This window comes from Triticum aestivum, chromosome 6A, assembly GCF_018294505.1.
Source record: "Triticum aestivum cultivar Chinese Spring chromosome 6A, IWGSC CS RefSeq v2.1, whole genome shotgun sequence".
Lineage (NCBI taxonomy): Eukaryota > Viridiplantae > Streptophyta > Magnoliopsida > Poales > Poaceae > Triticum > Triticum aestivum.
Window position 1 is genome coordinate 537,626,670 of NC_057809.1, and position 26,965 is coordinate 537,653,634.

General features: G+C 46.2%; 2 protein-coding genes across 5 annotated transcripts; both read right to left on the minus strand.

Moving 5' to 3' along the window:
• Positions 1 to 13,166: 13,166 nt before the first annotated feature.
• LOC123128341 (probable trehalose-phosphate phosphatase 4) lies at positions 13,167 to 24,939 on the minus strand. The gene is made up of 10 exons (XM_044548316.1): positions 24,453 to 24,939; positions 24,191 to 24,331; positions 23,990 to 24,061; positions 23,762 to 23,839; positions 23,595 to 23,648; positions 23,339 to 23,440; positions 23,129 to 23,206; positions 22,945 to 23,014; positions 22,211 to 22,764; positions 13,167 to 13,459 (listed from the first exon to the last, which is right to left on the minus strand). The coding sequence occupies exons 1-9, from the start codon at positions 24,717 to 24,719 to the stop codon at positions 22,376 to 22,378; spliced, it is 1,251 nt and encodes a 416-aa protein (XP_044404251.1). The 5' UTR covers positions 24,720 to 24,939; the 3' UTR covers positions 13,167 to 13,459; positions 22,211 to 22,375.
• On the minus strand, positions 13,913 to 21,959 carry LOC123128340 (uncharacterized). Of its 4 annotated transcripts, none has more exons than XM_044548314.1 (13): positions 21,544 to 21,936; positions 17,437 to 17,627; positions 17,118 to 17,310; positions 16,798 to 17,036; positions 16,494 to 16,700; positions 16,294 to 16,398; positions 16,049 to 16,150; positions 15,551 to 15,922; positions 15,233 to 15,469; positions 14,896 to 15,153; positions 14,780 to 14,818; positions 14,446 to 14,698; positions 13,913 to 14,325 (listed from the first exon to the last, which is right to left on the minus strand). In XM_044548314.1, the coding sequence occupies exons 2-12, from the start codon at positions 17,620 to 17,622 to the stop codon at positions 14,459 to 14,461; spliced, it is 2,178 nt and encodes a 725-aa protein (XP_044404249.1). In that variant the 5' UTR covers positions 17,623 to 17,627; positions 21,544 to 21,936; the 3' UTR covers positions 13,913 to 14,325; positions 14,446 to 14,458. The 4 variants fall into 4 exon arrangements, 3 of the variants coding, with proteins under 3 accessions (XP_044404249.1, XP_044404248.1, XP_044404250.1); XM_044548313.1 differs by lacking the exon at positions 21,544 to 21,936 and adding an exon at positions 17,735 to 18,002; XM_044548315.1 differs by lacking the exons at positions 14,896 to 15,153; positions 21,544 to 21,936 and adding an exon at positions 17,735 to 18,002.
• Positions 24,940 to 26,965: the final 2,026 nt, after the last annotated feature.

A 26,965-nucleotide genomic window follows, 5' to 3' on the forward strand; every position in this document is an offset into this window, starting at 1 on the left:
TCCCACAATACCGCCGAATCAAAATCAGACGTTGGTGGTAAGCAGTATGACTATCACCGCCCACAACTCTTTGTGTTCTACTCGTGCATATCATCTACGCATAGACCTGGCTCAGATGCCACTGTTGGGAAACGTAGCATGCAATTTCAAAAAAAATCCTACGCTCATGCAAGATCTATCTAGGAGATGCATATCAACGGGAGGGGGAGTGTGTCTACGTACCCACGTAGACCGAAAGCGGAAGCATTTGACAACGCGGTTGATGTAGTCGAACTTCTTCTAACTCCTACCTATCAAGCACCGAACGTAGGGCACCTACGAGTTCTGCACACGTTCAGCTTGGTGACGTCCCTCGCCTTCTTGATCCAGAAAGGTGTCGAGGTAGTAGATGAGTTCTGTCAGCATGACGGTGTGGTGACGGTAATGGTGAAGTGACTCTCGCAGGGCTTTGCCTAAGTACCGCAAAACTATGACCAGGGGTGTAAACTGTGGAGGGGGGCGCCGCACACGGCTAACAATTGATGTTGTGTGCTTGTGAGGCGCCCCCTCCCCACATATATATAGGTGTGGGAGGGGAGGCAGGCAGGGCGCCCTGGGGCTTGGCCTCCGCCCCCTAAGGGCCCTGCCTTGTGCTGCCCTCCTTTCCTTGTATAGGGAAGGGGGAAGGAAGAGGGGAGAGGGGGAAGGAAGGGGGAATCCTATTCCCTCTCTTTCCTTTCCTCCTCCCCTTTTTCTTCTCCACTTAGGCTGGCCCATATGGGGGGCGCACCAGCCCCTTGTGGCTGGTGTGTTTCCCCTCTTGGCCCATATCTTTTGTCGGGGGTGACCGAAACCCCTTCTGGTGACCCGATATGTACCCGGTACCCTCTAGAACACTTCTGGTGTCCAAATACCATCGTACTATATATCAATCTTTACCTCTCGGCCATTTTGAGAGTCCTTGTCATGTCCGTGTTCTCATTTGGGGCTCCAAACAACATTCAATCACCAAATCACATAACTCATATAATACTATACCAACATCAAACATTAAGCGTGCGGACCCTACGGGTTCGAGAACTATGTAGACATGACCGAGACACCTCTCCGGTCAATAACCAATAGTGGAACCTGGATGCCCATATTGGCTCCTACATATTCTATGAAGATCTTTATCGGTCGAACTGTTATGACAACATATGTTATTCCCTTTGTCTATCGGTATGTTACTTGCCTGAGATTCGATCGTCGATATCTTCATACCTAGTTCAATCTCGTTACCGGCAAGTCTATCTACTCGTTCCGTAATACATTACCTCATGAGTAACTCCTTAGTCGTTTTCTTGCAAGCTTATGATGTGTATTATAGAGAGGGCCCAGAGATACCTCTCCGATACTCGGAGTGACAAATCCTAATCTCGATCTATGCCAACTCAACAAACACCTTCGGAGATACCTGTAGAGCATCTTTATAATCACCCGGTTACGTTGTGACGTTTGATAGCAAACAAGGCATTCCTCCGGTATCCGGGAGTTGCATAATCTCATAGTCGAAGGAATATGTATTTGACATGAAGAAAGCAATAGCAATAAAATTGAACGATCATAATGCTAAGCTAACGGACGTGTCTTGTCCATCACATCATTCTACTAATGATGTGATCCCGTTATCAAATGACAACTCATGTCAATGGTTAGGAAACCTTAACCATCTTTGATCAACGAGCTAGTCAAGTAGAGGCTCACTAGGGACACGGTGTTTGTTTATATATTCACACATGTATTAGGTTTCCGATCGATACAATTCTAGCATGAATAATAAACCTTTATCATGAATAAGGAAATATAAAATAACAACTTTATTATTGCCTCTAGGGCATATTTCCTTCAGATGGAACGATCTACATCATTTTGTAGACTTGCCTAATAGTTCATGAAGGAGTAGGCATAATATATGAACTCAACAAGACATGTAAGAAGTTTGAATTGAAAACATGCCCTATTCCTAAGTTTCCAAATTGCCTAGCAGATTGCAGCCAAACCTACAATCTACAAATTTCTACTTTCTGGTAGAAACAAGATATCCACTAGAAATATTGAGTAAAACACTCAGGCCTGTCATTTGTAACCCACAAGTTTAGGGAATCACAATGATCTTCTATGGGAAGTATCACAAACCCAAATTCATTGAAGCGATACAAGGAGATACGAAGATATCTATAAGGTTTAGCAGTTGAGTTTCCAATTTAAGCACAGATACATCTCCAACGTATCTACAATTTTTGATTGTTTCATGCTATTAAAGTATCATTCTTGGATGTTTTATACTCATTCCTAGCAACTTTATATCATGTTTTGGGACTAACCTATTGACATAGTGCCCAGTGCCAGTTGATATTTTTTCCTTGTTTTTTACTTCGCAGAACATCAGTACCAAACGGAGTCCAAATCCCACAAAAATTTTTGGAGATTTTTTCTGCCAGAAGACACCCAACAGGCCCAAGAAGTGCACCAGAGGGGGGCTGTGGGGCCCACTAGGCTCCAGGGCACGCCAGGGCCCCCAGGCATGCCCTAGTGGGTAGTAGGGCCCACAAGCACCCCCTCCACTGACCTATGGCTCTATAAATATTCCAAAATCCGAAAAACCCTAGGGGAGTCGACGAACCACAATTCCGGCCACTGCAAGTTCAAGAACCATGAGATCCAATCTAGAGGCCTTTTTCGGCACTCTGCCGGAGGGGTCAACGATCACGGAGGGGTTCTTCATCATCACCCTTGCCCCTCTGATGACACGTGAGTAGTTTACCACAGACCTACGGGCTCGTAGGCAGTAGCTAGATGGCTTCTTCTGTCTTTTTGATCTTCAACACAATGTTCTCCTCTATGTTTTTGGAGATCTATTTGATGTAATGACTTTTTGCGGTGTGTTTGTTGGGATCCGATGAATTGTGATTTTATCATCAGATCTATCCATGAATATTATTTGAGTCTTTGTTGCTCTTATGCATGATTGTTATAGCCACGTATTTCTTCTTCAAAACTTTGGTTTGGTTTGGCCAACTAGATTGATTTTTCTTGCCATGGGAAGAGGTGCTTTGTGATGAGATCGATCTTGCGGTGCTCAATCTCAGTGACAGAAGGAGACATGACACGCATGTATCGCTGCCATTAAGGATAAAAAGATGGGGTCTATTCCTACATGAATATATCTTGTCTACATTATGTCATCGTTCTTATTGTACTAGTCTGTTTTCCATGAACTTAATACACTAGATGCATGCTGGATAGCGGTCTATGTGTGGAGTAATAGTAGTAGATGCAGGCAGGAGTCGGTCTACTAATCTTGGACATGATGCCTATATACATGGTCATTGCCTTGGATATCGTCATAATTATTTGCTCTTCTATCAACTGCCCAACAGTAATTTATCTACCCATCGTATGCTATTTTCTTGAGAGAAGCCTCTAGTGAAATCTATGAGCCCCGGGTCTCTTTCCTATCATATTATTTTCAAATCTATTTATCAAAAAAACCAAAAAATACCTTGTTGCACTTTTTGCTTACTTATTTTATTTTGTGTTTTTGCTAGATCTATTTATCCAATCTCATACAATTTAATATATTCCAATACCGAGGAGATATTGACAACCCCTCTTACGCGTTGGGTTGCAAGTTTTTGTGGTTTGTGTGCAGATGTTATTTACATAGTGTTGCTTAGTTCTCGTACTAGATTGATAACCTTGGTTTCATAACTGAGGGAAATACTTACCGTTGATGTGCTGCATCATCCTCTCCTCTTCAGGGAATTACCAACACAGATATAAGCAATCAAGCACACCTGGAAATAAATACTTCCTCGAGAATTTATTAGTAGCTTATGCGATAGAGTGATTGTAGTTTGATATAATAAAGTAACTGAAAGCAACATTACCGTCAATTGCCAAATACTCCTTCTGTCCCATATTAACTATCGCTCAAACATATGTTTCTAGACATATTTCACTGTTGGATACATCTATTTGAGTGGCAACTAATATGGGATGGAGGGAGTACAAAATATCTTAAAGAGAGCAACAATGATCAAAACACATGCATGGTGATGTATATATAATGGGACATTGCATGTGTAGAATCAATTATGTAGTAGCGATAACATAGAGTGATAAGAGTCTAGCTCAAATTCATCAACACTTGGAGGCATGCATTATGGACGTAGTTGTTCGTGCTTGCAATAAGAACTTGTACACCATCTTTTGTCATGCCCTCCTATTTCAGCGGGATCCTAATGAAACAAAGGATAATTAATACACTCATTTTATAAAGCATCGGAGCAAAGCATTAATACTTAATAAATACATGTAATCCTCAAGTTACAATCATTCCCTTTGACACCCCAATTATTGCCACTTTGAGGTCTTTGGTCCAGAACAATAAGTGCATACAACTTGCAGGTATGATCCCAACACATAAATATTCATGAAACACATATGGCTCGGCCCTGAACTCATGGCACTCGGGTCCTAGTGTCAAACATTAAGCATAACAAAGTCAATATCAAAACATACATGGTCCTAGGCATCTACCCTAACAGTTTTGACAACAATTACATAAGGGGTCTCATCCAATTCGCATCCACCCCATGCGCCTGCAGGGAAATTATTCACACATGAGTGGGGAGATCATGACGACGATGATGTAGAAAGCTTTGGTGATGAATATGACTACAAGCCCCCCTCTTCAGAGGCCAGACCAACCTCCAGACAGCCCTCCGGGAAGAAGTTTGAGAAGATGACGGCTCTGCCTCAAAGAAAAATCACTAAAAATCCATGTTAACGTTTTAGGCCAGGGAGGCTTATATGGGTGAGCGTTGTACGAGAGGCGGCCCTTGTGGGCCCCACACGACAAGACCCTTGGGCGCGTAGCCATGCCACATGGGGGCTATGGGCCACCCCCTTGGCCAACCCTCGTGGGTCCATGTCATATATCTTTTGAAACTTCTATAAAGATTTTTCGAATTTTTTCTGGGACATTTTCTGCAAAATAACACCATATGAGAAATGGTGTTGAAAAGTGTTAGCTCCTTCAGTTTTTACCAAATTACGTGAGTTAGAGGACAAAATGTGGCAAAAGTGGTCAAAAAATAGATACATTTGAGATGTATGTGTCTCCAACCCTGGTTCTACGCTACTCATCAATTCATCATCAGGTTTGTCTCCAAAGGTTGTGATGATCTGATCCACCACAGTTGTCTTCTTCAATCTGCGTTTATACCATCTTCGGCGAGATTGTTTCCATCCCTAGCTCTTGAGACTCAAAACATGTTGCTTCCATCCAAGATTGAAGATTCATACATATTGGTGTATGAGGGTCTCTAGTGTTGTCTCAATTGTGTAACCTACATTAAAAGTTGGATCGACTTCTGGTGTGTGTGGCTTTACAGAAATAACTTAATGTATCTCACATTTGATTATAGCGGGGGAAGATTTGTGTGGCTCGTGTTTTTCACCCCAAGTTGGAGGGTTTTCTATATAAAAATACGGGTGTTTATCGCTGCTAATTTGCTGCTGCTGTTATATGTGATTTCGCTTGGCACCTCTGAGACGGATGTATGAAACGCATCGCCGCGCTGGAGAAACTGAAGACGTATTAACTTTTGGTTAGGAAAACTTACTCCACATATGCAGTCTCATATGTTTCCTTCCATGACCGAGCAACAGCAACGATCCGTTTGCTAGTATATAGAGAGTGATGCTAAAGTTACTATATTTTCGCTTCAGTGTTTTAGACCATCATTAAGCGTGTGCTAGTTCCCAATGGTCACCAACTAACAGACACTACAAGAGCAATTTCAATGGGGCGACCGATTTCGTCCGCGGCCGTTCGTTTGGATTGGCGTGGACAGAAAAGTCGGCCCAACGCGCCGACCCGAACGGACGCGCGTCTGCTTTCGTCCGCCTGTCGACCCATTCCCGGCTCATTTTTGAGCCGGATTTGCGTCGGCGCGGACATAAGACGGACACGTGAGCGCTCGCCCTCTTTTCTCACCGGGCCCGCTGGTCGGTGGCACATTGGCCTCTTCACATCAAACAGCACACCCTCGCCCGTCTGCTTCGTCGCCGACGCCGCCGGCTATTTTTGCCGATAAAAATGGATACATGGATAGTTCTAGCGTATACAGATAAAAAAAAAGACCAACTACTCGTCGTTTTTCGACTCCGACTCGGTAATGTCCTCCTCCGACGTCTGAATGTAGGCGTCAGCATCCTGCTCGTCTTCGAAGTCCCAACCCGACGTTTCTCGTAGCTTCAGTTTCAATTGAGCGGCATACTTCCGCGAACGCTTGTCCTCCCGATAGGCGGATCGTTCTGTCCTCCTCGCGTCCCTCTCCGCCCTCTTTTGCTTGTAGAACTGGCACTCATCGACGATGTCCTGCGGGAAGCGTTCGCGCCACACCACCATGGCTTCCACGTTCATCTCGGCGATGGCGAGGCGACACTGTCGTCTCCGGTGGACACGACGATCCTCGTCGGTGAAAAACCGCGGGAGAGGTGTGAGATCCTGCGCCCGCTGGCTCGACACGTCGGGAAAATTTATATCCCAACGAGGCCTCAGGAGGCGCCACGCCGCCGCATCGTGCGCGCGGGCCGCCTCCTCTGCGGTGTCAAAGGTGCCGAGGATGAGGCGTTTCTCGCCAAACCATATCTCGGAGGAGAAGGCGCCGGAGCGGCACTCGCGGACTCCGTGAAAATCCGAAGCGCCAAGGCGGGCATCGACATGGTGACGCGGAGGCGGCGAGGCTAGTGAAAGGGGGCGAGACGAGTGGGCGGCAGACAGAGTGTGGAGTGAGCGCCTTCTTATAAGGAGCGCCGGCCGCGGCGCGCGCGAATCTTTCCCACACGCTGGAGCGCCAGAACCAGCGCGCGCTAAGCCGCTTTTCCCCCACGCGCGCGAATCTTTCCCGCGCGCTGGAGCGCCAAAACCAGGGCGATGGCATGGCCGCTGGCATGATCTAAAACACGCGCGGTCAGAAAATGGGTCGGCCCGTTGGGCGCATTGTCGACCTAAATATAAAAGAGGACGGATGGCGGGCGGACGGCGGACCCAAACGGACAAAAACACCGTCCGTTTGAGTCGGCCCGTTGGTGTTGCTCCAATTGCATGCGAATAAATTAGGAGCGATAGTTAAAAGGAAGCCAATATCAACAACTCCTATGACCTGTCCACTACACATGATCGTGAAGGAGGGAAAACTTATTTTTAAACGACACCCCACAAGACCTTGGGTGTGCACTATAAAAAATGGTCGATTGTACACCAGAATCCTATCTATATTTGGGCGATTAGCTAGGAAGCAGAAACTAGGGCAAGACAAGCACACAGGTAGGACTCGGGCGGGTACCATCACGTACTGTACGCATAATTATCAGCTGGGCTGGGTCATCAGATGGATAAACCTGTGGAGCAGTCACATGCGTGCTAATGCTACGGCCCCTATGGCGAGCCAACACGTATGCGCGTCGATCTGTGCGAGCACGCCGCACCTATCTGCGCGCGCGCATAAACAAATTCACGCGACGAATCTTCATGTACGCACGGCGCGCGCACAATCGATCGCGTTGGAGAGGCAAGCGGATCATGCACATGCAGCCGGCCGGCCGGGCTCGTCGCCGATCGAGTTTACTAGCTAGACTACCAGTCAACCGCTTAAGTTTACTACTACCTGTGCTGTAGTATACGACGCGAAGATCGCCCAGGAAAAAGAATAGGCAAGAGGATGAGGGGCCCATGCATCAGTGGAAAGCCCGGCTGCTCGTCCTCGATCGTGCTCGGCTCAGCGAAAACCACCGGCAGGCCCCGGCAAACCGCGGCCGGCGTCCGACCCATGACCCATCGATCGCTACCACCTCGCGGCTGGGGCGGCGGACGCATCAGTCACGGCCAGGTGCCCACCCGCAGCCGCCACGGCCGAGACGACACGTACGAGTCGACCATGGAGGCCCCCGCCGGCGACACGCCACGCGTCGGCGTACGTACGTGACGACCGACCGTGTCCTCCCCATGCCGCGCGGCCGCTAGCTTTTGGACGCGGCCGGCCAGCCCAGCACCGCGCGCCGGGGCCTAGCCTAAGCCGATCGTCGATCGGTGGTCGACCCGACGTCCGCGTCGGCTCTCCTAGCTTTCCCGCCCTCACGGAAAAAGCCATGCAAGCGATGCGATGCGAGGCCCCTGCAGCCGCGGCCACATGCGATGCGAGCGCGACATAGCTGACGCCGCACGGCCCCCCCTCCCAACCAAAAGCTGCGCGCCCGCGCGTGAGTTCAGGGCCGGCACGCCGGCGCCAAAGCCGCGGGCACAGTAGTTGTCGTCAACTCAAACGCATGCACGCCACTGCCACTTTTCTCTCTTCCTTTCTTTCTCCGGTAGATAGATAGACAGTTCGAGAGGCTCGCAAGCAACGCACACACGAGAAGAACCAATGCAAACGCACGCGCGTGGTAATTTTATACCACTAGCCAAAGCCAACTATAATAATCCACGCATGATTTGATCTAGGTTTGATATACTATCTACTACTGCTCTTGCATATATGGTACAAGATTTGATCTATGCATGCTATGCTACATTGCCACGTACAGTGGGGCTAGCTAGCTAGCTAACCGGTATGGAGTATCAACTTATGCAAGGCTATAGACCGGGGCCGAGGCTCGGTTTGTACGTCTGCCAAAGCTTTTGGAGCAAGTTGGTAGCATAAGCTAGTATAGTAGTGATGCAGAAGGCTGCCGGCACGTGAGCATGGGGATAAAAAGATCTGCCATTGGCGGGAACAGTTGTTCTTCTCCTAACACCTGGCTACGTACGTAGATTAGGTCCATCATTGGCAGCCACTAGATTCTCGGGCGCTGTGCTTGCATTGCATTCTTGTGAAGTACGTAGGAGTAGGTTGAGTTGCAGCCGAGCCCAAGGAAGCTATGGACTGACTCGTCAAACCCAACACAGCTACTCGAACGTACTTACTCCCTTCATTCCACAATGTAGTGCTTCCTCTATCCCGTGCTTCAACTTTGACCATAAATTTAACTATCAAGACCGATTGCGGCAGGAGAAAAATTATATTAGTAAATTCGTATTCAAAAGAAGTTTTCAATTATATAATTTTTTTCTCCCGTCGCAATTGGTCTTGTTGGTTAAATTTATGGTTAAAGTCGGATCTCGGGAAGCACGGACACACTATATTTTAAAATGGAGGGAGTACTAGTTACTACTACTGCCAGGCGCCAGGGCCAGGCGGCATATGCACCAATAATGAGGGCCATCTAGGGTTAGTTATTTTTATTTATACGGGGATTAGGCACCCACCAATCATGAACTATAAAGCACAGTGGACTCTGCAGCTTTCCACATAGGAAAGGAGGCATCTCAATTTAGTGTGTGCTGGGGGGACACCTCTAGCTAGTCTATAGACTTAGCCCGCAGGTGTTGCTGCAGGGAAGAGAAAAGCACCGCGCCTTTAGTGGATTCCAACTCCCTTCTCAACCATCAGATTCCTTTACACATAATTTGTGCCTCGATCGCCAGTCACCACCTTCCTTTTGATCTACCTAAAAAAGGCATATTAGTAGTAGTAGGGCAGTATCACTCAAACATAAATTGCTCCTTTTTCTTGACTCCCTTTCTTCTTGTCTGTGATCTAGCTTTCAACCCTTTTCTTGCCAGCAAGATCTTACTTCTACACTCCACTGTGGAAACGAAACGTTGCAAAAAGACACTAGTAGCAACACAAAATAGCACATATAAATTAACACAATCATTTATTTATGTCATGTCCATTTACTGCCTTGATCTTGCGTACCATTCATGTTACATACAATTAACACAGCCAACGAGTATTTCAAATTTGTTTGGAAACTGATTGGGCGGTATTCATCATAAGCCGAAGGGTCAAATTCGTGTGGGAGTTTGTGCCGCTCTCTAGGCAACATGGAATTGCCGGAATGAATGTGTTTTTAACATATCGTCTATTCCTATTTTTTCTTGCAGGTTATCTACAGGGCTACGACTTTGATCCGTATGTGGTCATCACTACAACATGTGGACATATGAGAATATGCATCGAATCATTAGTACTCAACTCCACCACATTGCAAAAAGGTAACTAGCAATACAAAACAACACATATAACTTAACTTCCGGAGTGTGGAAATTAATAAGTACTCCCTCCGTTCGGAATTACTTGTCGCAGAAATGGATGTATCTAGATGTATTTTAGTTCTAGATACATCCATTTCCAAGACAAGTAATTCCGAACGGAGGGAGTAATTACTAGTACTCAACTCCACCACATTTGACAAGCTAGCTCACTCAACTACCAAAGCAGTCCATGTAGTTAACCAGCTGGCGTAGGCGTAGTGCAACAATATATATCGAAGCTTGTAAAACTATGCAGTGCCCATGATATGAAGTACTCCTACAAGTTTGTTTAATTAGGCGAATAGCAGCAGGCAGGCAGGCAGGTACTACCGGGTAGAGATCTCTCCTCTCCACCTGGGAGCCATGTGGGGCTTGCGGGGGTCCGGCCCGCCAATGTCCCTCCGTTCAAGGGCAGCAGCCAGCTCTCTCCTCCGAGGCCTTTGGCGCGCGTAAAATATACTCCTACATCCACGCAAAGCAGCTTGGATCCGTATAAACTAGCATTGTTTCCCTGCACCCTATAATGGTTGCATCCCGTATTCTATTGGCGCCGATCCTCCCTCTTGTTAGCTTAGCCGTGGGGTTTTGGGTTGAATGGGGGATCTCAATGCCAGATTAGGGAGGCAATAGTATATGGTTACTCACTGTGTTTATGAGGGTTTAGTAGTGGCATGTTGGCCTGGGTTGCAGTGTAGGAACATAGGAAACAGCGTGGGCAGTTAGCTGTATACCTCGTGATAAGTCGTGGACTCGTCGATCGATCATCATGCGCGCGGGGACCTGAGATTAGTCATTTCTTTGGACCTTTTCTGTCACTCCCACCGATTGCATTTTCCTCTTCTTTTTTGCTATATAGGTAGCTCTTTTTTTGTTGACATCATGCTATATATATAGGTAGCTAGCTGCAGGGAGAGATAAGATGGTGACACCGCAGTAACAATGGCTCAGTCATATCACATATGTATGATGAACACGACGACACCGAAAACGCCATATGCATACGCGTCAACCTCGCTGTCGATCGGTGCAGGATACCAGCAGCAGTAGCATATTTATCATCTGCTGGTTTTAGCTAGGAAATACACTTGTGCCGCTGAGCCGAGCCAATGGGGTGCATCCTCCCAATTATAAAGGCAACAAAAAAATAAGGCATAGTAAAGTACGACTGACTAGGCCACTCCGAACCACTTTTCTTAGGATCAAAGCCGGGGGTCCATTCCAAACCCTACTACCACTATGCCCTTGAGCTAGCTGCTGTGACCATCAGTGACTGCAGATCGAGGACGATGGGTTTCTGCGGCTCGTTCGTTCGACGGGAGGGAGAGAGGGGATGCGTAGCTGCTTTTCTGGCTGGCCGCGGTGAACGCGGGCTTGATAGCGATGCAGTATTCAATCCCAAGTGTTCCGATCGGTTGTTGGTGGATGTTTCTAGCTACAGTAGTATCAGATGCGCTGAACTGCCAACTGAATTCCATTTTAAAACGCAAAAAGATGCAGAGAATCATATGTAGTAGTAGCACAGTGGCGGCCAACCATAAACTGCGTCCATCAGAATGTATATGTAGAGCAGTAACAACCACTGACGATGGCCTTGCTGGCTCCAGTAGCACTACTGTACACTCCATTGTGTGCAGAGTCACTGATATATGCATGTATGTATGTGCTACTCATGCAGGACAAACAGGCGAGGAACCCTACAAAAAATATCAGCCGAGACCCAGACCCAGAGAAGGACACGCATTATTGTGCGCGTCTGTCTGATTGGCAGCGCTTCCATTTGCAGCTGCATGCATTTGCTCCTTCGGTGTCATAGGAAACCTTCTTTTGGGGCAGGGAAAAAAAGTTGATGGATGCCTGTCAGTAACACCGCACCAATGATATGCCGGCGGTCCCCAACAGTCAACTCTCTTGGCTTGCATCCATACGATTTCCGATACTAATAAAAAGGCAAACATTTCGAGCAGCAGCAGTGCTCCTAGCTACGGGCCCTTTTCAGCGCCAGAGCGTGAGCTATAGTGCTCTGGAAATGTACCACACGTCCGTGCGGCCACATGAGAATATGCACCGAATCATTGTGCATGAGGAATCATCTGCACCGGGAGCAGCTAGCTAGAGGAAGGCTTCTTCATCACTGACTCAATGTGATTGATTAATCATGATTGAGCTACACTAATGAGTGATCGCCCAAGGCGAGTTGCGGCCTAATCAGGTCCACAAGCTACAGGGATTGTTAATTAGGGATGCGCTTAGTAGCGTGCCAGGTTACCGGCCAATCTGATCGTCTCTAGAACTCGCCCTGAATATTCAAAGATGCATTCACCGGCGTATACAATACCTGCGTGCACACTGAGCAGGAAAGCAAAGCTAAGCTGCTAGCTAGCCAGGACCACAGCATGCATCGGCGTGCATGGCTGGACGAGCCGGCCGGCCGGCCGGCCGCCTATGGTTTGTCCGGATCACGAATCCGCGGCATGAGCTTGTATATGTGGCTGCGTGTAGATCTCATCGTCTGATACACAGTACTTGTATAGTATTTATAGTACAAATGACCGTCTTTATTCGCTGTTCCCGTAGTACAGTACAATACAGGCTGAAAAAATAAGCACAAGCTAGGTGTGCAGTGGCATCACGAGCTCGCAGAGGCAACGGGGCCACTAAGCACGGCTCGCGGCTTGACACGAATCAGGAGCCAGATTGGAAAAGTATTCTACGAGATTAACCGCAGCCGCTTGTCGCGGTAAGAAGCGGCAGGTGATCCTGCAGGGAGATCGCGCAACACGCCCTTCACATGCCTCCTGGAGAGGGCGTTGTACGTCGTACCGGTGCGGCATTTCTTTTTCTTACCGTTCTTTCATGGTCACATCCATCAGTGTACTCATGCAAGCAGTGTGTGTACGTATGTGTGTAGTTTATATATCTTTACCGCAACGAACGAACGAGATCATATTCAAAGCGACAGATTAGACAAGCTGACACCCATGCATGCATGATGTAGTACGAAATAATCACTGTTAACTGATTCCATTACTGCATTTTACAGAGACAATTGAACACTGGACAGAGGGCGAGGTGGATGATGGATCCTAGCTAGTTACATGGGTGAATAATACTAACGAAGAACCTTCTTTCTCGTCAAGGCCGGCAGGCCGGGCCTGGGAGCGGCAGGTAGCTTTGCATGTGCCTTCCCAGCCCGTGGGACAAAAAACAACAAGGGAGTAGTGGGGTAGTGGAGTGGTAGAGTACTAGTAGACCAGCAGCAGTAGTACATTGCTAGCTAGACACGGTCGGTCGCACTACAACACGTACGTCAATTGCAGGCACTTTAAAATGCCTCAAAAAGCCCCTATAATGCCAGCTTAGAGAAAAGAAGGCATTTTCCAAATATGCTAGAGATGGTCACGAAGGGAAAGGTCTTCTGAGGCATTTTTCTAGAACGCCTCCAAAGGTCAACACAGAGGCATGTTTAAAACGCCAGCAAGTTCAATTTGAGGCATTTTTCCACAATGCCTCAAAAAGATTAAACGCAGGCATTTTTTCAGAACGCCAACAAGCTCAATTGAAGGCATTTTTTTAGAATGCCTCCAAAGACTATTTGCAGCATTTGTCATGATGCCTCTAAAAATTATGCCAGGCATCTCTCATACTGCCTTCAAGACATTTTTGTGGCATTTCTAAAGAATGCCGCAAAACCATTATGTGGCGTCTTTTGTATTGCCTCCAAAATGTTTCCAGGGCACATAAGAATGCCACAAACTTTACATATGCATAATAAGAATATGATAAAACCACTATTACAACAAGCTTAATAATTTGCATCTAGCTCTGTAAAAACACACATACAATAGAAAAAAAGATTGAGAAGCTTGCATCGGCTAGAAGTATCATCGTGCATGCGAATAATGCAAAGCATCACCATCAGAACATCTTCACAAATTCAGAAACAATATCAAAGTATCAATCAGAAACACACAGGTCACTTCCTAATGTTGTGACAACAATACGAACAAGTGTTCCAGCTTGATGCAAGAGCAATCCAATCAGCAGTGTACCAGCATAAGAGCAAGCCAATCTTAGACGGGCACACACAAGGGCAAGCAAATCAGCGATGTGTCACCTTCAACTTCAACCTTGAGCAGTGTACCAGCATTTCTAGGCTTCTACAAGAGCAAAGAATGTTCTCAGCACTGTAACAGGGTTACAGAGACATGCATGCAAGAAAAAGGGGCCAGGAAACCTCATGCTCTAATTCACTACAGGAAAAGGCATGTACAACTCACCTATGACCATCTTTCATGTTTCCCTGCCCGAATTCCTAAGTATGTTGTTTCCGGTTGTAGCAGAGATTGCTTGAGTAGCTTTTTTCATTCTTGTTGTTTTAGAAACCTTCTTTCTCTTCAGTGTATTACTCACTGCACCTTCTGAAGTACTGCAACCAGTCTCATGGTTGGTCACCTGAGTTCCAGTAGTTGTTTTGTTGGGATCCACATTCTCGCTATTGTTGAAAGACACCTGACTACAAACACTAGAAACCTACAATTGGGTAAAAATAAAAATCATGTATAGTTATACATAATATGAGCACAAAACAACAACTATGAGCTATGATAGTACCTTAGAATGCAGCACGGTAGTACGGTCTGTTTGCATAATCTGCATGAAAAAGAGGTCAGAATAGTTGCATATATAAGAACAGGGCAGATGAGTTAGCAAAGTGTCACGTATCATACATTTTTGCGTGGCCATGGAATACACCTAGCTTGGGCATTTCCTAGCCTGTTTATTTTCCCTTGTGCACGAGGCAGCTCAGTTGTTTCTTTGAGCACGATGTTGACAAGTACTTCAACACAATCAGCTAGTGGTTGACCATCAATAGCTTTAGCTTTTCTATCAGTTTTCTGGATGGTTCCCATTGCCACCACACTTGCACTGTTTGGTGACGTCAAACTAACTTCCATGCCACACTTTATGGTATCTTTTAATTCGTCCTGTAAGTTGCAATAGTACTAAGTAACCCTTCTAATTTGCTAGTTGGTTAAAAAGTTGAGACAAATATAGAAAAATCACCTTTGGCCCCTTTTGGAGTGGTGTTTGAAATATTCCTGGCTTCTTATGTTTAGTTGTCTTTGTCTTCTTCAATTTTGGCACAGGCGCAAGACTTGGTAGTGCTGATTCTGTTATCCTTGATTCCAGTTGGGTTGCCTTCACCTTATCTGGATGCCTTGGAGCAGCCATTGCCTCGGATGCCTTGGTAGTATATGAAAGTGAAGTTGCTTGTTCTTCGTCATTCATGTTTTCCAAGTCCTAGTATGTGGAGAATCATATTTAGCTAGTAGTAAATGCTCAAATAATGTGACTTAATTTAAGAGATGAAACAAGAATCACCTTAGAAGGATCTTTATTTGGAAGCTCCTTTTCTGGAATCTCTCCCATTTCAACAGACCCCCTAGAAGCTATGATCAAACTTTTTAGCTCATTGTACTGTTCTTGCATTCTCTCACTCTTGGCCATTATTGAAGTTTGATTTGCCACCAGAGTATGCACCACATGCCGAAGCTCCATGTTCTCTTGTTTAGCAGCATGTAGTTCAGCTTCAACTTGAGCAAGGCGCTCCGAAGCGACTCCACCTACTAATAGACCAAGGCCACTTGGCCTTCCTTTCTTTTCTTTTGGGAAAATTGATGAATAAAGATCACCATCACGGGCCTCCTCACCAATCAAAGAAGGATCTTCCCGAATCCTTTTTTTAATGTCATCCTGAAAGGTTCATATAACAGTAGGGTTGCAAGCATGAATTTTATGAAGCATTGAACAAAGCAGTATCAAGTGAAAGCTAACTAGGAATATAATAGAACAGAGCACTATGAAGTGAACTACATATACCATTTTTACTCCGCTTTGTTGGTTGACTGGATATCCATTGTTTTTTGTATGCGTAACCACGTAAAGCTCGGCACGCCCAATTTCTCTACCCTCTACCATCTCCTGTAGCAGAGATGAAATGTTGATACACCAAGGCAAAAAAGACAAAAGAGAAAGAGCCAAAAAAAGGACAAAGACACCAAGGCAACAGATCTAGATAGCAAATCAATATTATGGGGTAAAATAAAACAAGGAATATTGATTACCATTTGATCAAGGACAACTGCAAAACTTCGTGACCCAGCGGTGTGGGTCCCCTTGCATCCCTCGAGTTGCGATGCCCGAGTGGCTTTGTTTCTCTCAGATTTTTCCTGGACACACAAATATGATGAAGAAACTCATCACAAGCTTATATGTGGAACACATATTTAGCATAGGATACAAAACTACACCATTGAGTACTCACCTTAGCTTTTTCTGTTCTCCAGTGTTTTACTAGCCACTCCCACTGTCCAATTGGGATTCTATTATCACAACCATTAAGAATATTCCGTGCCCGTGACAAATCAGCTTTGTAATATTTCCTCTTTAAAACAACCTTGAAGTCTTTCCATTTTTTACTGGCTGATCTCAACACCCATCTTTTGTATGACTCATCAATGTTGAAAAAGGCCTATTATAAAATACAGTTGTGACAACTTGTTCGTTGAAAAAGAAAATGACTTGTTTGTTGAAGATGCAAATATATATGTTAGATTGCATTGACATACCTTGACAGAATCCCACAACTTTTCTTTCTCTAACTTTGGTACTTTGCTCCAGTTTTGAGCAGCTAAGGACATTTCTTTTCCTTTCACTAGGGTTCCAATAAAATTTGTCAGCTTGCATGTCTTCAAACCACATGGCTGACCAAATCTGTTGAACTTCAAATTGATCTTGTTATCAACATCATGTTCTTTCCAGAAGCGCCTCATGTGAGTAGGTCCTCTTCTTGTCTTCTCTACAACTTCTGGTATATGAACAGATAGGAACTACCATTAGGCCCATGCAAAACAAGCACATGTAAATTTTTTATGCCCTCATAACTAACCATGTGTTTGCTCCTGTTCTTGTCGAACTTCCTCTTCTTGTTCATGTTCATCTTCTTGTCCAGACTCACCTTCTTCATCTTCTGATTCAGTTTCATCACCATGTTCACCGTCATCTTCTTCATCTTTTGATTCAGTTTCCTCACCACTTCCCTCATGGCTCCTTAAGTCAACATCTTCTTCAGCTCTGGAATTCTTCAAAATCAATACAAGAAAACAACATGAGTAATAAAAACAAGTGTTCAAAGTTATCCATGTTGAGCTCTCAAGACCATCAGAAGTAATAAAAACAAGAGCTCACCAAATATTTTAAGAGCTTACCATAGTGAAGTGTTCTAATTTATCCCTGTTTGAAGCTTCTGCTTTAATTTGTTTGATAGCATTAATGCATTCCATTTGAGGTAGATTAACTTGTCTGACTCTATAATTCAGGTCATTCAATCTTCTTTCATGGTCAGACACATGGGACTGAATAAATGCATCAGATCTTGATCTCGAAGTCATCATATTTCCTGGTATGTACAATTCAAAACTCGGTTAGAAAATACAAGATCAAAACTAAGATAAAAGCAATCAACAGCACTTGAAATTTAGTTCAAAAACAATCAATAGCTCTCACCTAATCCTAGTCTAATATTCTTCATGCCCATCAATTCTAGCCTCCATATCAAAGAAGTCTCTTGTAGGTGGATGAACCACAGCGTACCAATCCCTCTCTATAGAATCTTGTACATAATATACTTGGGTGGCTTGAGTTGCGAGGATAAATGGCTCATCAAATATGTCATTGCCGCTGCTTAGCATATGGTTAAAATTCACCTCAGTTATTCCATATGGGTCCTTACGAACCCCAGCATCAGGGCGAACACTGTCAACCCAATCACACTTGAATAAAACCACGCTGCCTTTGTTTGAATAATTGAGCTCAACTATTTCAGTGATTCGGCCATAATAAACAACATCTCCTAAAGCTGGATTCTTATCTTTAGCACTTGAGAAACTAGATGTCTTTGCAATCATAGATACTCCATCACATTGCGCTTCTTTTCCGTCACCATATCCCCTTGTGTGGAAAGTGCATCCATTTATAGAGTAAGCGTTGTACTTTCTCACCATCCGATATGGCTTTTGTGCTAAGACTTTAACTTCTTCAGGGATCTTAACATTATTGGAAATCAATGATTGAACCTAGAGACGTAACATAGTCAATGCAATATCTCCACATGAAGCGCTTTAAGAATTTTAGCGTGAGATCATAGACACTTACATGGTCAGCAAACCAAGTGTGGAAACTATTGTGATGGGAGCGTTCTACATCACGTATTCTTTTGCGTTGACCCGCTGATAGAATATCATGATGTTGTCTACATGAACATGAGAGGGGGTTACTGCTAGTTCAGAGAGTATGGAGAGTGTGGAACAAGTGGTGAGAAACTTACTGGACATATGGAGCAATGTGGGGGTAATTGACCAACACATATCTTTGAGCTTGGATCCATGACGTGTAGTCTAGTTCTTCAACACAAGGACCAAATAAAGGACGACCGACTATTCTCAAGTATGGCTGATGGTTTGTCGAGTCATTGGGGCCAATAAAATCATTATGTCGTCCTGTTTGAGTGAATATGGTTGGACAGCCATGCAAATATCGTGAGCAAAATGTAAGAGTGTCATCCAAAACATATCCCTCTGCTATTGATCGCTCTGGGTGACTTAGCGTATGGATCATACTCTTCAACTTGCCCAAAAACCTCTCAACAGCCCACATGCTTCGGTAATGCACCGGTCCAGCAATCCGTACTTCAGTTGCAAGATGAATGGTCAAGTGTTCCATGATGTCAAAAAAGGAAGGAGGGAATACTTTCTCCAATTGGCACATGATTTCAGGAATCTCATCCTCCAACTTTTGTATCTCACTCACGGTGATAACCTTAGAGTATAATTGCTTGAAGTAGTTGCACAAACGCATCAATGGAATACAAACATCTTTAGGCAAAGTTCTCCTAATGGCTAAGGGCAACAGATCACGCATTATAATATGACAATCATGGCTCTTTAGTCCATTTAATCTCTTTCTCACCATATCCACTTTGTTGTGCAAGTTGGATGCATAGCCCTCAGGAAACCTAGCATCCTTTAGAACCTGGCAAAACATCTTAGCACCATGTGAATCCAAGTAGTATAATGCCGGAGGTAGGTATGGTTTACTTCCAGTTAAATCTGGATGTTGGTCTTGGCGTATATTCAACTGTTGTAGGTCAAGACGTGCATTTAGATTGTCCTTTGATCTTTTGCTAACATTCAGAAGGGTATGGGCAATATTCTCAAACACATTCTTCTCTATGTGCATAGGATCCAGATTATGACGCAATAGAAGTGTTTCCCAGTATGGCAGCTGAAAGAAGCAACTTCTCTTTCTGAATATTGAAGTGTCTTGCTGCACGCTTGTATCATTCTCATCTACCTGATTACGGTGTCGCTTCCTGCTGCTCTTCTGCTGCAATTTCCCGTATGTAGTTTTCATGTCCTTTGTCAATATTGAAATTTCATGTGATGAAAGGGGAACGGGAGGCTCTCGATGTTCCTCAAAACCATCAAATGACTCAGCATCAAATCGAAACTCGTGATTAGGTTCCAAGAATCTGCGATGTCCCATATAGCATTTCTTGTGTCCATTCTTTAACCAAAGAGAGCATGTCTCTGATAGACAATGGGAGCAAACTGCTATATTTTCTCCAGACAAAGATCCACGCCCAGGCCAATCACTTATTGTCCATAGTAGTGCGGCGCGTAAGAGAAACTTCTTAGATCGAGAGGCATCATAAGTCCAGACTCCATCATTCCAAAGCTCCAGAAGATCGTCTATGGTCAGCTGCATGTAAACATCCATGTCTTTCCCTGGAGATTTTTTACCAGGAATGATGACAGAGAGGATAAAGTTTGATTGCTTCATACAAATCCATGGAGGAAGGTTGTAGGGGATCAAGATGATAGGCCATATGCTATATGAGAGATTCATATTTCCAAAAGGGTTGAAACCATCAGCTCCCAATCCAAATCTAACATTGCAAACTTCTGAACTGAAGTCTTTGTGAATAGCATCAAAGTGTTTCCATGCAGGTGAACCAGCTGGGTGTCGTATCAAGCCGTCCTTTGTGCGGCCTTCGCTGTGCCACCTCATATCTGATGCCGTCTTTGTAGAAGCGAACAACCTTTGGAGTCTCTTCTTTAGCCGGAAATGACGAACCACCTTTTGAGGCACCTTGTGGACACGCCTTCCATCAACTCCAGTATTTACGCTCTTCCATCTACTTGTGCCACACACTGGACATGATATGGCATCAGCATGTTCCTTCCTAAATAGAATGCAATCGTTTTTGCATGCATCTATACTATTATATCCAATACCAATGGCTCTCACAAACTTTTTGGCCCCATGAAATTTTTTGGGCAAGGCCTCACCTTCTGGAAGTGCCTCCTTAATTAGCATCAATACCTCATCAAAGCAGACATTGCTCATTCCCCTCATATTCTTGATGTGAAGCAACCTCACCAAAAATTGCAGCTTCGAGAATCTTTTGCAACCTGGGTACAGCTCTTGGCGCCCATCATTAACTAATCTATAGTATGCTTCAGCATCATCGTCCAAGTCATCTTCAGACTCTTGCTCCTCTCCTAAAGTACGAGTATCATACATCCCGAATCCTTCCAGTAGCATCTCATCCATCTCATCACTATCAGCATATTCTTCAAACTGTGAACTAGGACCTGAAGTTGTTTCGGAGGGCCGCATACTTTCTCCATGATGAATCCATGTGGTATATCCAGCCATGAATCCATCATAAATCAAATGATCATAGACTTCAAGTTCACCTAACCAATGAGAGTTTACACATATCTTGCAAGGGCAGAGAATCCTATTACTTTTTGCTGACGTACGAAAAGCAAATTTTATGAAGTTGCTAGTTCCTTCAGAATACTCGGCGGAAGACCTTGCTGCTCGCATCCAACTCCTATCCATTCTCAACTGAACAAAACCAAGTTCTTCAACATGAGGTGCTTAGAAGAAGTTATGTAACATACTAAAGCAGAGGCCACATAAAAATTCTATAATAAATATTTGAATGTGAGCAGAAGCAAAGAGGAATTTCTAGAAGCGTGTCAGTTTAACTAGCAAAAATACCAAATCAACTTTCAGTTGTTCCTTGTCGTTGTTGCACACTACTTCTGGGAGTACAACTAGCTTATTGTGAAAGTGCCAGTAATTAGTGTTATATATAGTACTAATCTACATGTATTGATCAGTTTAGTGCTTCTCCAACAATAGTCAAACTGCACAATGTCGTGCCAAAATGATTGTTCATACAGAACATCTAGCACAAACACAAAAGGAAAGTAAAATGAAGTAGAAAAATTCAGGGGCATTACCTCAAACACCTTGTGTGCACCGGGGCGTTGGATCAAGAACAGCAACCGAACGTGGGCGAGTCTGGCATGGGAAGGACAAAGCTGATGCGTGCGAGGCCACCTTCTTCCTCCTCCTCCTCCTCCTCCTCCTCCGTCCCCTCCTCTCCGGTGCCTGGATATCCCCTCTCCTTTGGGTCTCCTTCACTCGGCCGCTGCAATCCCACCGCGAGATCGGGAAGGAGAGAAGAAGAGGTCCAGCGCGGGATGGCGTTGCCGGTCGCGGCGCCGCGGCGGCCGCTACGCCTGCGGCAGCTCCGGTGTGGGACACCGGTGGCGGAGGCTCCGGTGGCAGCGATGACGCCCCAAGCGATTGATGCGAGCAGATCGAGTCGATCTTTTGTTTTTTGTTTTTTTATTATTTCGATGGTCACCTATAGAAGACAGAGGTGGGAGGGTTATTTTGCAAATAGTCTAAAATCAAGGGTCAAATCTGTATAATAAGCCAAGCATTGGAGGCGCTATCCACCGAAATGCCAGCAACAATCGGAGGCATTTTCTAAATCCGCCTTCAAAGCATGTGAGCATCGGAGGCACTTTCTCAAAGTGCCGTTAGTACCATGATTTTAAGGCATTTTAGGAAATTGCCGCTAATAAAATGCCTCCTAATGACGTACGTGTTGTAGTGTCGGTCACTGTGTCATATGCTGCCGCAGCTCCCAGCACACAGGCGTGCAGTTCGGGAGCGAGCGAGCGAGCGAGCTGCGTGGGCCTCCGATCGTTTTCCACGGGGGCTCGACCGAAGAACATGCACGTAACCACCGCAGGGTCCGCTCCGGAGGCCACCACAGAACCATCAGAGAAAATTTGGGCGGGGTGGGGTGGGGTGGGGGTGGGGTGGTGTTGGCACGACGGGACACCGATCGCGACGAGCTGGATTGACCGGTGGTCGACCCGACCGGCGTCTTGGATCTGTGCCGCCGGCCGCCGGCCGGGGTTGCACCCGCGGCCGGACCATGGGCGGCGCCGCCGCCGACGACCTCCGCTTCCACTCCACCAGCCGGAGCAGGAACTCCATGACCTCCGCCGGGTCCTGCAGCGAGTAGGACGCGCTGGTCTCCTTGGCGCACTTGGACACCAGGATCCCCACGCCCTGGCCCCTCTTCCGCAGCACCTTGAAGGCGTCCTCGTCGGTGCGGTCGTCGCCGATGTACACCGGCAGGACGTCGCTGCAGCTGGCGAATCCTGGAGAGACGGGGTAGAGTGTCCGTCAGCGCACGGTTTTTTTTTTTTCATTTCCTTAACGACAGTGGTGTGAAACGCAGGTGAATAGAGAAAAAACGGGGCCGAAAACGACTGTCGCGACACTGACACGAATGGAAGATATATAAGTAGTATGTGGAGGAGTCGTCGTTGCGTGCGTACCTAGCGATTCGAGCAAGAACTCCAGCGCCTTGCCCTTGTCCCACATAATGCTGGGCCGGAGCTCGAAGACCTATAAACAAATGGAGGTTCCAATCTTGATCAAGATCCTCACGAGGGAAAGGTCAACTAATGCTGTGGTTCGTCGCCGAGTTCATCGGCAACAAGGCATTGAATAATAACCCACCTTCCTCCCTTGGGTGAGCTTCAGCATGGGGTAGTCCTTGATCACGGCCTTGACCTGCTCAGCCAAGAAGTTCCATCTCTGCATGCACGGAGGAGAGTGGTTAGCTCAGACGAGACGACATAACAAAACTAACCGCACATGATGCGGCATGCCTGTTAATTTAAGTGGCGAAGTGGTTGGGTCTCCCAAGGTGGAGTAAGGCTCGCCTACCTTTTCATCCACACATCTGAAGTGGACGGACAGGCAGAACTTGTTGTTCTCCACCTTGGCTCCAGGTGTGGACTTCGTCTTTTCCACAAGCACCTTGTACACCTGACAAAAATGTGATTCACCATCATTAGCTAGCCTCCTCGTGCACCAGCTACTTAAACACCACCGGCTAGGTAGATAAGCAGGAATGGGCAGGTGTTCTTCTCCTCATTTGTAAGGTAAATTGGTTCAAGTGGTTGCTGGTGTAATTAAGTACCTCGTCGATCATGGGGAGGAACTCGCTTGCGGGCTGGCACAGGACAGACTCGGGCTGCAGATTGGCATGAGGTGAGATTAGTCAGCGAGATTTCTTAATCAAAAGGGTTAATTAAGGATCGTCGTATAGAGTGGATGTTGTGGAGATGGAGAGGGGAATGGGCATACATTGGAGCCTGGTCCCTGGATGTCCATGCCGTGGCTGCCGGCGTAGTACAGCTCGGAGAGGCCGACGAAGTTGTGCACCTGCACCGCCGCGAGAGCAAAGCCAGAGTTTAATCATCGCGCGCACTCACGGGCTAGTCACTTGATATGGCAGAGAGAGAGAGAGAGAGAGAGAGAGAGAGAGAGAGAGAGAGAGAGAGAGAGAGAAGTGAAGTGGCGCGGGGAATGTACCTTGTCGCGGCACCGCCCGCTCACGATCGCCGTCGGGAAGTGCTTCGCAACGTCGCGCACCGCCTCCCTCATCTGCACAGATACGCCACCACGAGGCCGGGGAGACGACATCGATCAGCAAATATAGTCTTGGTTTTTGTTTTCAGGCTGGCCGGACGGCGGTGGAGAAGTTGAGTGTTGCAGGGCCGGGGAGTGACTCACCGCGTCGCTCATGTAGGCGGCGTCGGGGTTGGCGACGATGGGCGAGAGGGTGCCGTCGTAGTCGAGGAACATGACGATCTTCTTCCCCTTGGACGCGCTGGCGATTTGCTCGAACTTGCCTAGCGCCGACGGGTGCTTCCTCTGCTCAGAGCACAAGAGAAGCCAAAGAAAGGTTAGAGTCACCACCGGCCTGGAGGCAACAATCATGCACCGTGAAAAAACGACGCCCGCCGTGGAGGCAGGAGGGATAAGCGGGACTGACCATCCAGGCCGTGAGCTCGTCGACGTCGGCGCCGGGGCGGGAGCGGGTGGGCGAGGCGGCGCGCATGGCCTCGAGCTCGGCCCATGTGCAGTTCGCGGAGCGCGCGGCGGCGGCGGCGAGGTCGCGGTACGTCTGCCGCATGGACATGGCCCCGGCGCTGGCGGCGCTGCGGCACGCGAAGAGGCCCGCGGCGCCGGAGCCCGGCATGGCCGCCCCGCCCGCCCCAATGCCCATCTCCGAAACAACCACGTCCTGGCTCGTCGTCATGTCACTCGGCGCGCGGCGCACGGCCAAACAAAGCAAGCCCGGCCGGAGAACCAGCTGAGAGCTCGTGCAACGTACGCGAAGCCCGCAACCTCCCGGTCGCGTTCCAACGCCGAGCTCCGGCGAGACGGCGCACAGGCACAGGCAGCTGGCCCTCAGGGAGTGCGCGCGCGCGTGCGTTCGTGCGCGGTGTGCGTGTGTGTGTGGTAGCTTCTCAGAGCTTAAGGTGGGTGGAACCGGAGTGGGATAAGCGCGGGTACTTATAGCTCGAGCGGCGGGCGCGGTAGGGGCACGTGGGGCCTGCCCGTGGGATCCCATGCGGAGCCTACGTGTGGCGCCGCCCGCCCGACGATCGTTCTCTTCTCCATGCCTGTGCGCCGAGTCCACGGCGGTTTTCGTGCTTTGCTCACATGCGCAGCCGAGGCCTGTGTCGCCCGTCGTTGGGCCGAAAGAGGCGACGGGAGTCTTTTTGGCACCAAATTTGTGAAGCGTACGTGTACGCAAAGCGAAGGGAGAATCCTTTGGACTAGCATGTTGTATCATCGACACGCAGTTTAGGCCGATTTTTGGAAAGCAGAAGGCGTCCATGATTGATGCAGTGAAGGTAGGTGGAATTTGGACACGCGTCACAGTAAAAAGAAGGGATATAAAGGTTGGGAAATCGTAATCTGATTACGGGGTCCGGGCCCGCTGTAACCGATCACGGGACAGAATAGTCCACGGCTACAAGTTTTTAAAAAGCTTAATTTTTTTTACACATGCAGGGCTAATTAAGTTTCTACCTAAATGAAGGTCATGCTATGATGGCAGCTTCAATCTTCGAAGAGAGTAGAATTCTACTCAGGGACATAGGGAAAGTGACTATTGAGCATTGCAATCGGAAATCAAATTGTGTTGCTCATGAGCTAGCTAGCTGGGGTGGTGCAAACACTCCATCCTTGTGGGTGGATGCATCGCCTGATTTTATTGTAAAGTTTTTAGCGGACGATGTAAATTTGATTGATCAATAAAGCTAGCCGTCAAGGCCTTCCCGTCAAAAGAAAAGTTTCTACCTAAATGGTTTGTTAGGGCATGTCGCAAAAACTAACTTGTGTTTTTTTTACGTTAAATCTCAGTTGACTAAGATTTGGTTAGGTCTCAGTCGGCGCTGTACTCGTGAGACCTTACATTAGGATCCATACAAAAAAAATCAGTTGTTCTTTTTTCTTTCATACAACTGACTTGGCTTTTGGATCTCACAAAAAGAATGCATGCTTCCATCAATCGATATAGAGGACGGTCACTCCCAACTTTTTTTTGCCGAGACTGGATGCTGATTTTGTGATCCCAAGCTCCCTTGTAAAACAAAACATGTTGTAAAGTCCAAAGGTTATGAAAATATATATTTGTTTGTGTATACATTGTATACAATGCAATTTTATAATTTTAAGCCAAGAACATATGCACTCGAGCACAGCTAGGAGTTACCGAGAACTATAGTGATGAACTACAGAGCATATAATCTTGTAGTGAGCAAGATAGAGTGCTTTGCGACCACTACTGTGGGTGATGCTGAAAAGCTAAAATTTGTGACCGAATGGATCAAGCCCAGAGATATTGCCCCGAAATATTTTGAGATTTAATCAAAGAAAAACATGATTAAAATTTTGTGGAAAGAAAATACTCTGCATATTAGCTTTCTACTAAGTCAAACTTTTTAACCAAATTTATGAACCTTTGCAATAATGAATATGTATGATGTGAAAATATATTCAATGGTGAATCTACTGGTATTGATTTGGTAATATAGATGTTTATAATACATAATTTTTCTATAAATTTGATCAACAGTTATAAAGTTTAACTTAAGAAAAAACTAACATGTCAAGTAATTAAAAACAGAGGAAGTGCGTGGATATAAACATGCTAGGATGGAGCAAGGGGTCACCTTAGAGCACATTCAAGAATTTGATATCCTTCTGAAAAGGCTTATCCATGTAATTAGATGGAAATTCATGGATGATAGTGCCTAGTCCACAGTCTTGGCCTACAAGGTACAATTTTCACTAGCCACGACCACCATGATGAATGCTACTGTTTTGAAAGTATGGACATTGTCGAAATGTAAATTCTTTGAATGTTTGAACAAAATCTAAAAAAACAATTAGCACATTGAGACAACAAGAATCAACGTTGTCACAAAAATTCAAATCAAAATTTGAAATACAGCTCAAGATACATAAATGTGACACATGTTACTAAAAGAGATA

What these genes read in the sequence shown, in the direction of transcription:
- LOC123128341 (XM_044548316.1), bottom strand. Translation starts at nt 24,719, where the DNA reads ATGACGACGAGCCAGGACGTGGTTGTTTCGGAGATGGGCATTGGGGCG. An exon ending in CCGCCTACATGAGCGACGCG is followed by an intron (nt 24,062 to 24,190) that starts GTGAGTCACTCC and finishes GTATCTGTGCAG; the next exon opens with ATGAGGGAGGCGGTGCGCGA. An exon ending in GCGGGCGGTGCCGCGACAAG is followed by an intron (nt 23,840 to 23,989) that starts GTACATTCCCCG and finishes GCGGCGGTGCAG; the next exon opens with GTGCACAACTTCGTCGGCCT.
- LOC123128340 (XM_044548313.1), bottom strand. Translation starts at nt 17,765, where the DNA reads ATGGGCATGAAGAATATTAGACTAGGATTAG. An exon ending in CACTCCAAAAGGGGCCAAAG is followed by an intron (nt 15,154 to 15,232) that starts GTGATTTTTCTA and finishes TGCAACTTACAG; the next exon opens with GACGAATTAAAAGATACCAT. An exon ending in TTCCATGGCCACGCAAAAAT is followed by an intron (nt 14,819 to 14,895) that starts GTATGATACGTG and finishes TTTTTCATGCAG; the next exon opens with ATTATGCAAACAGACCGTAC.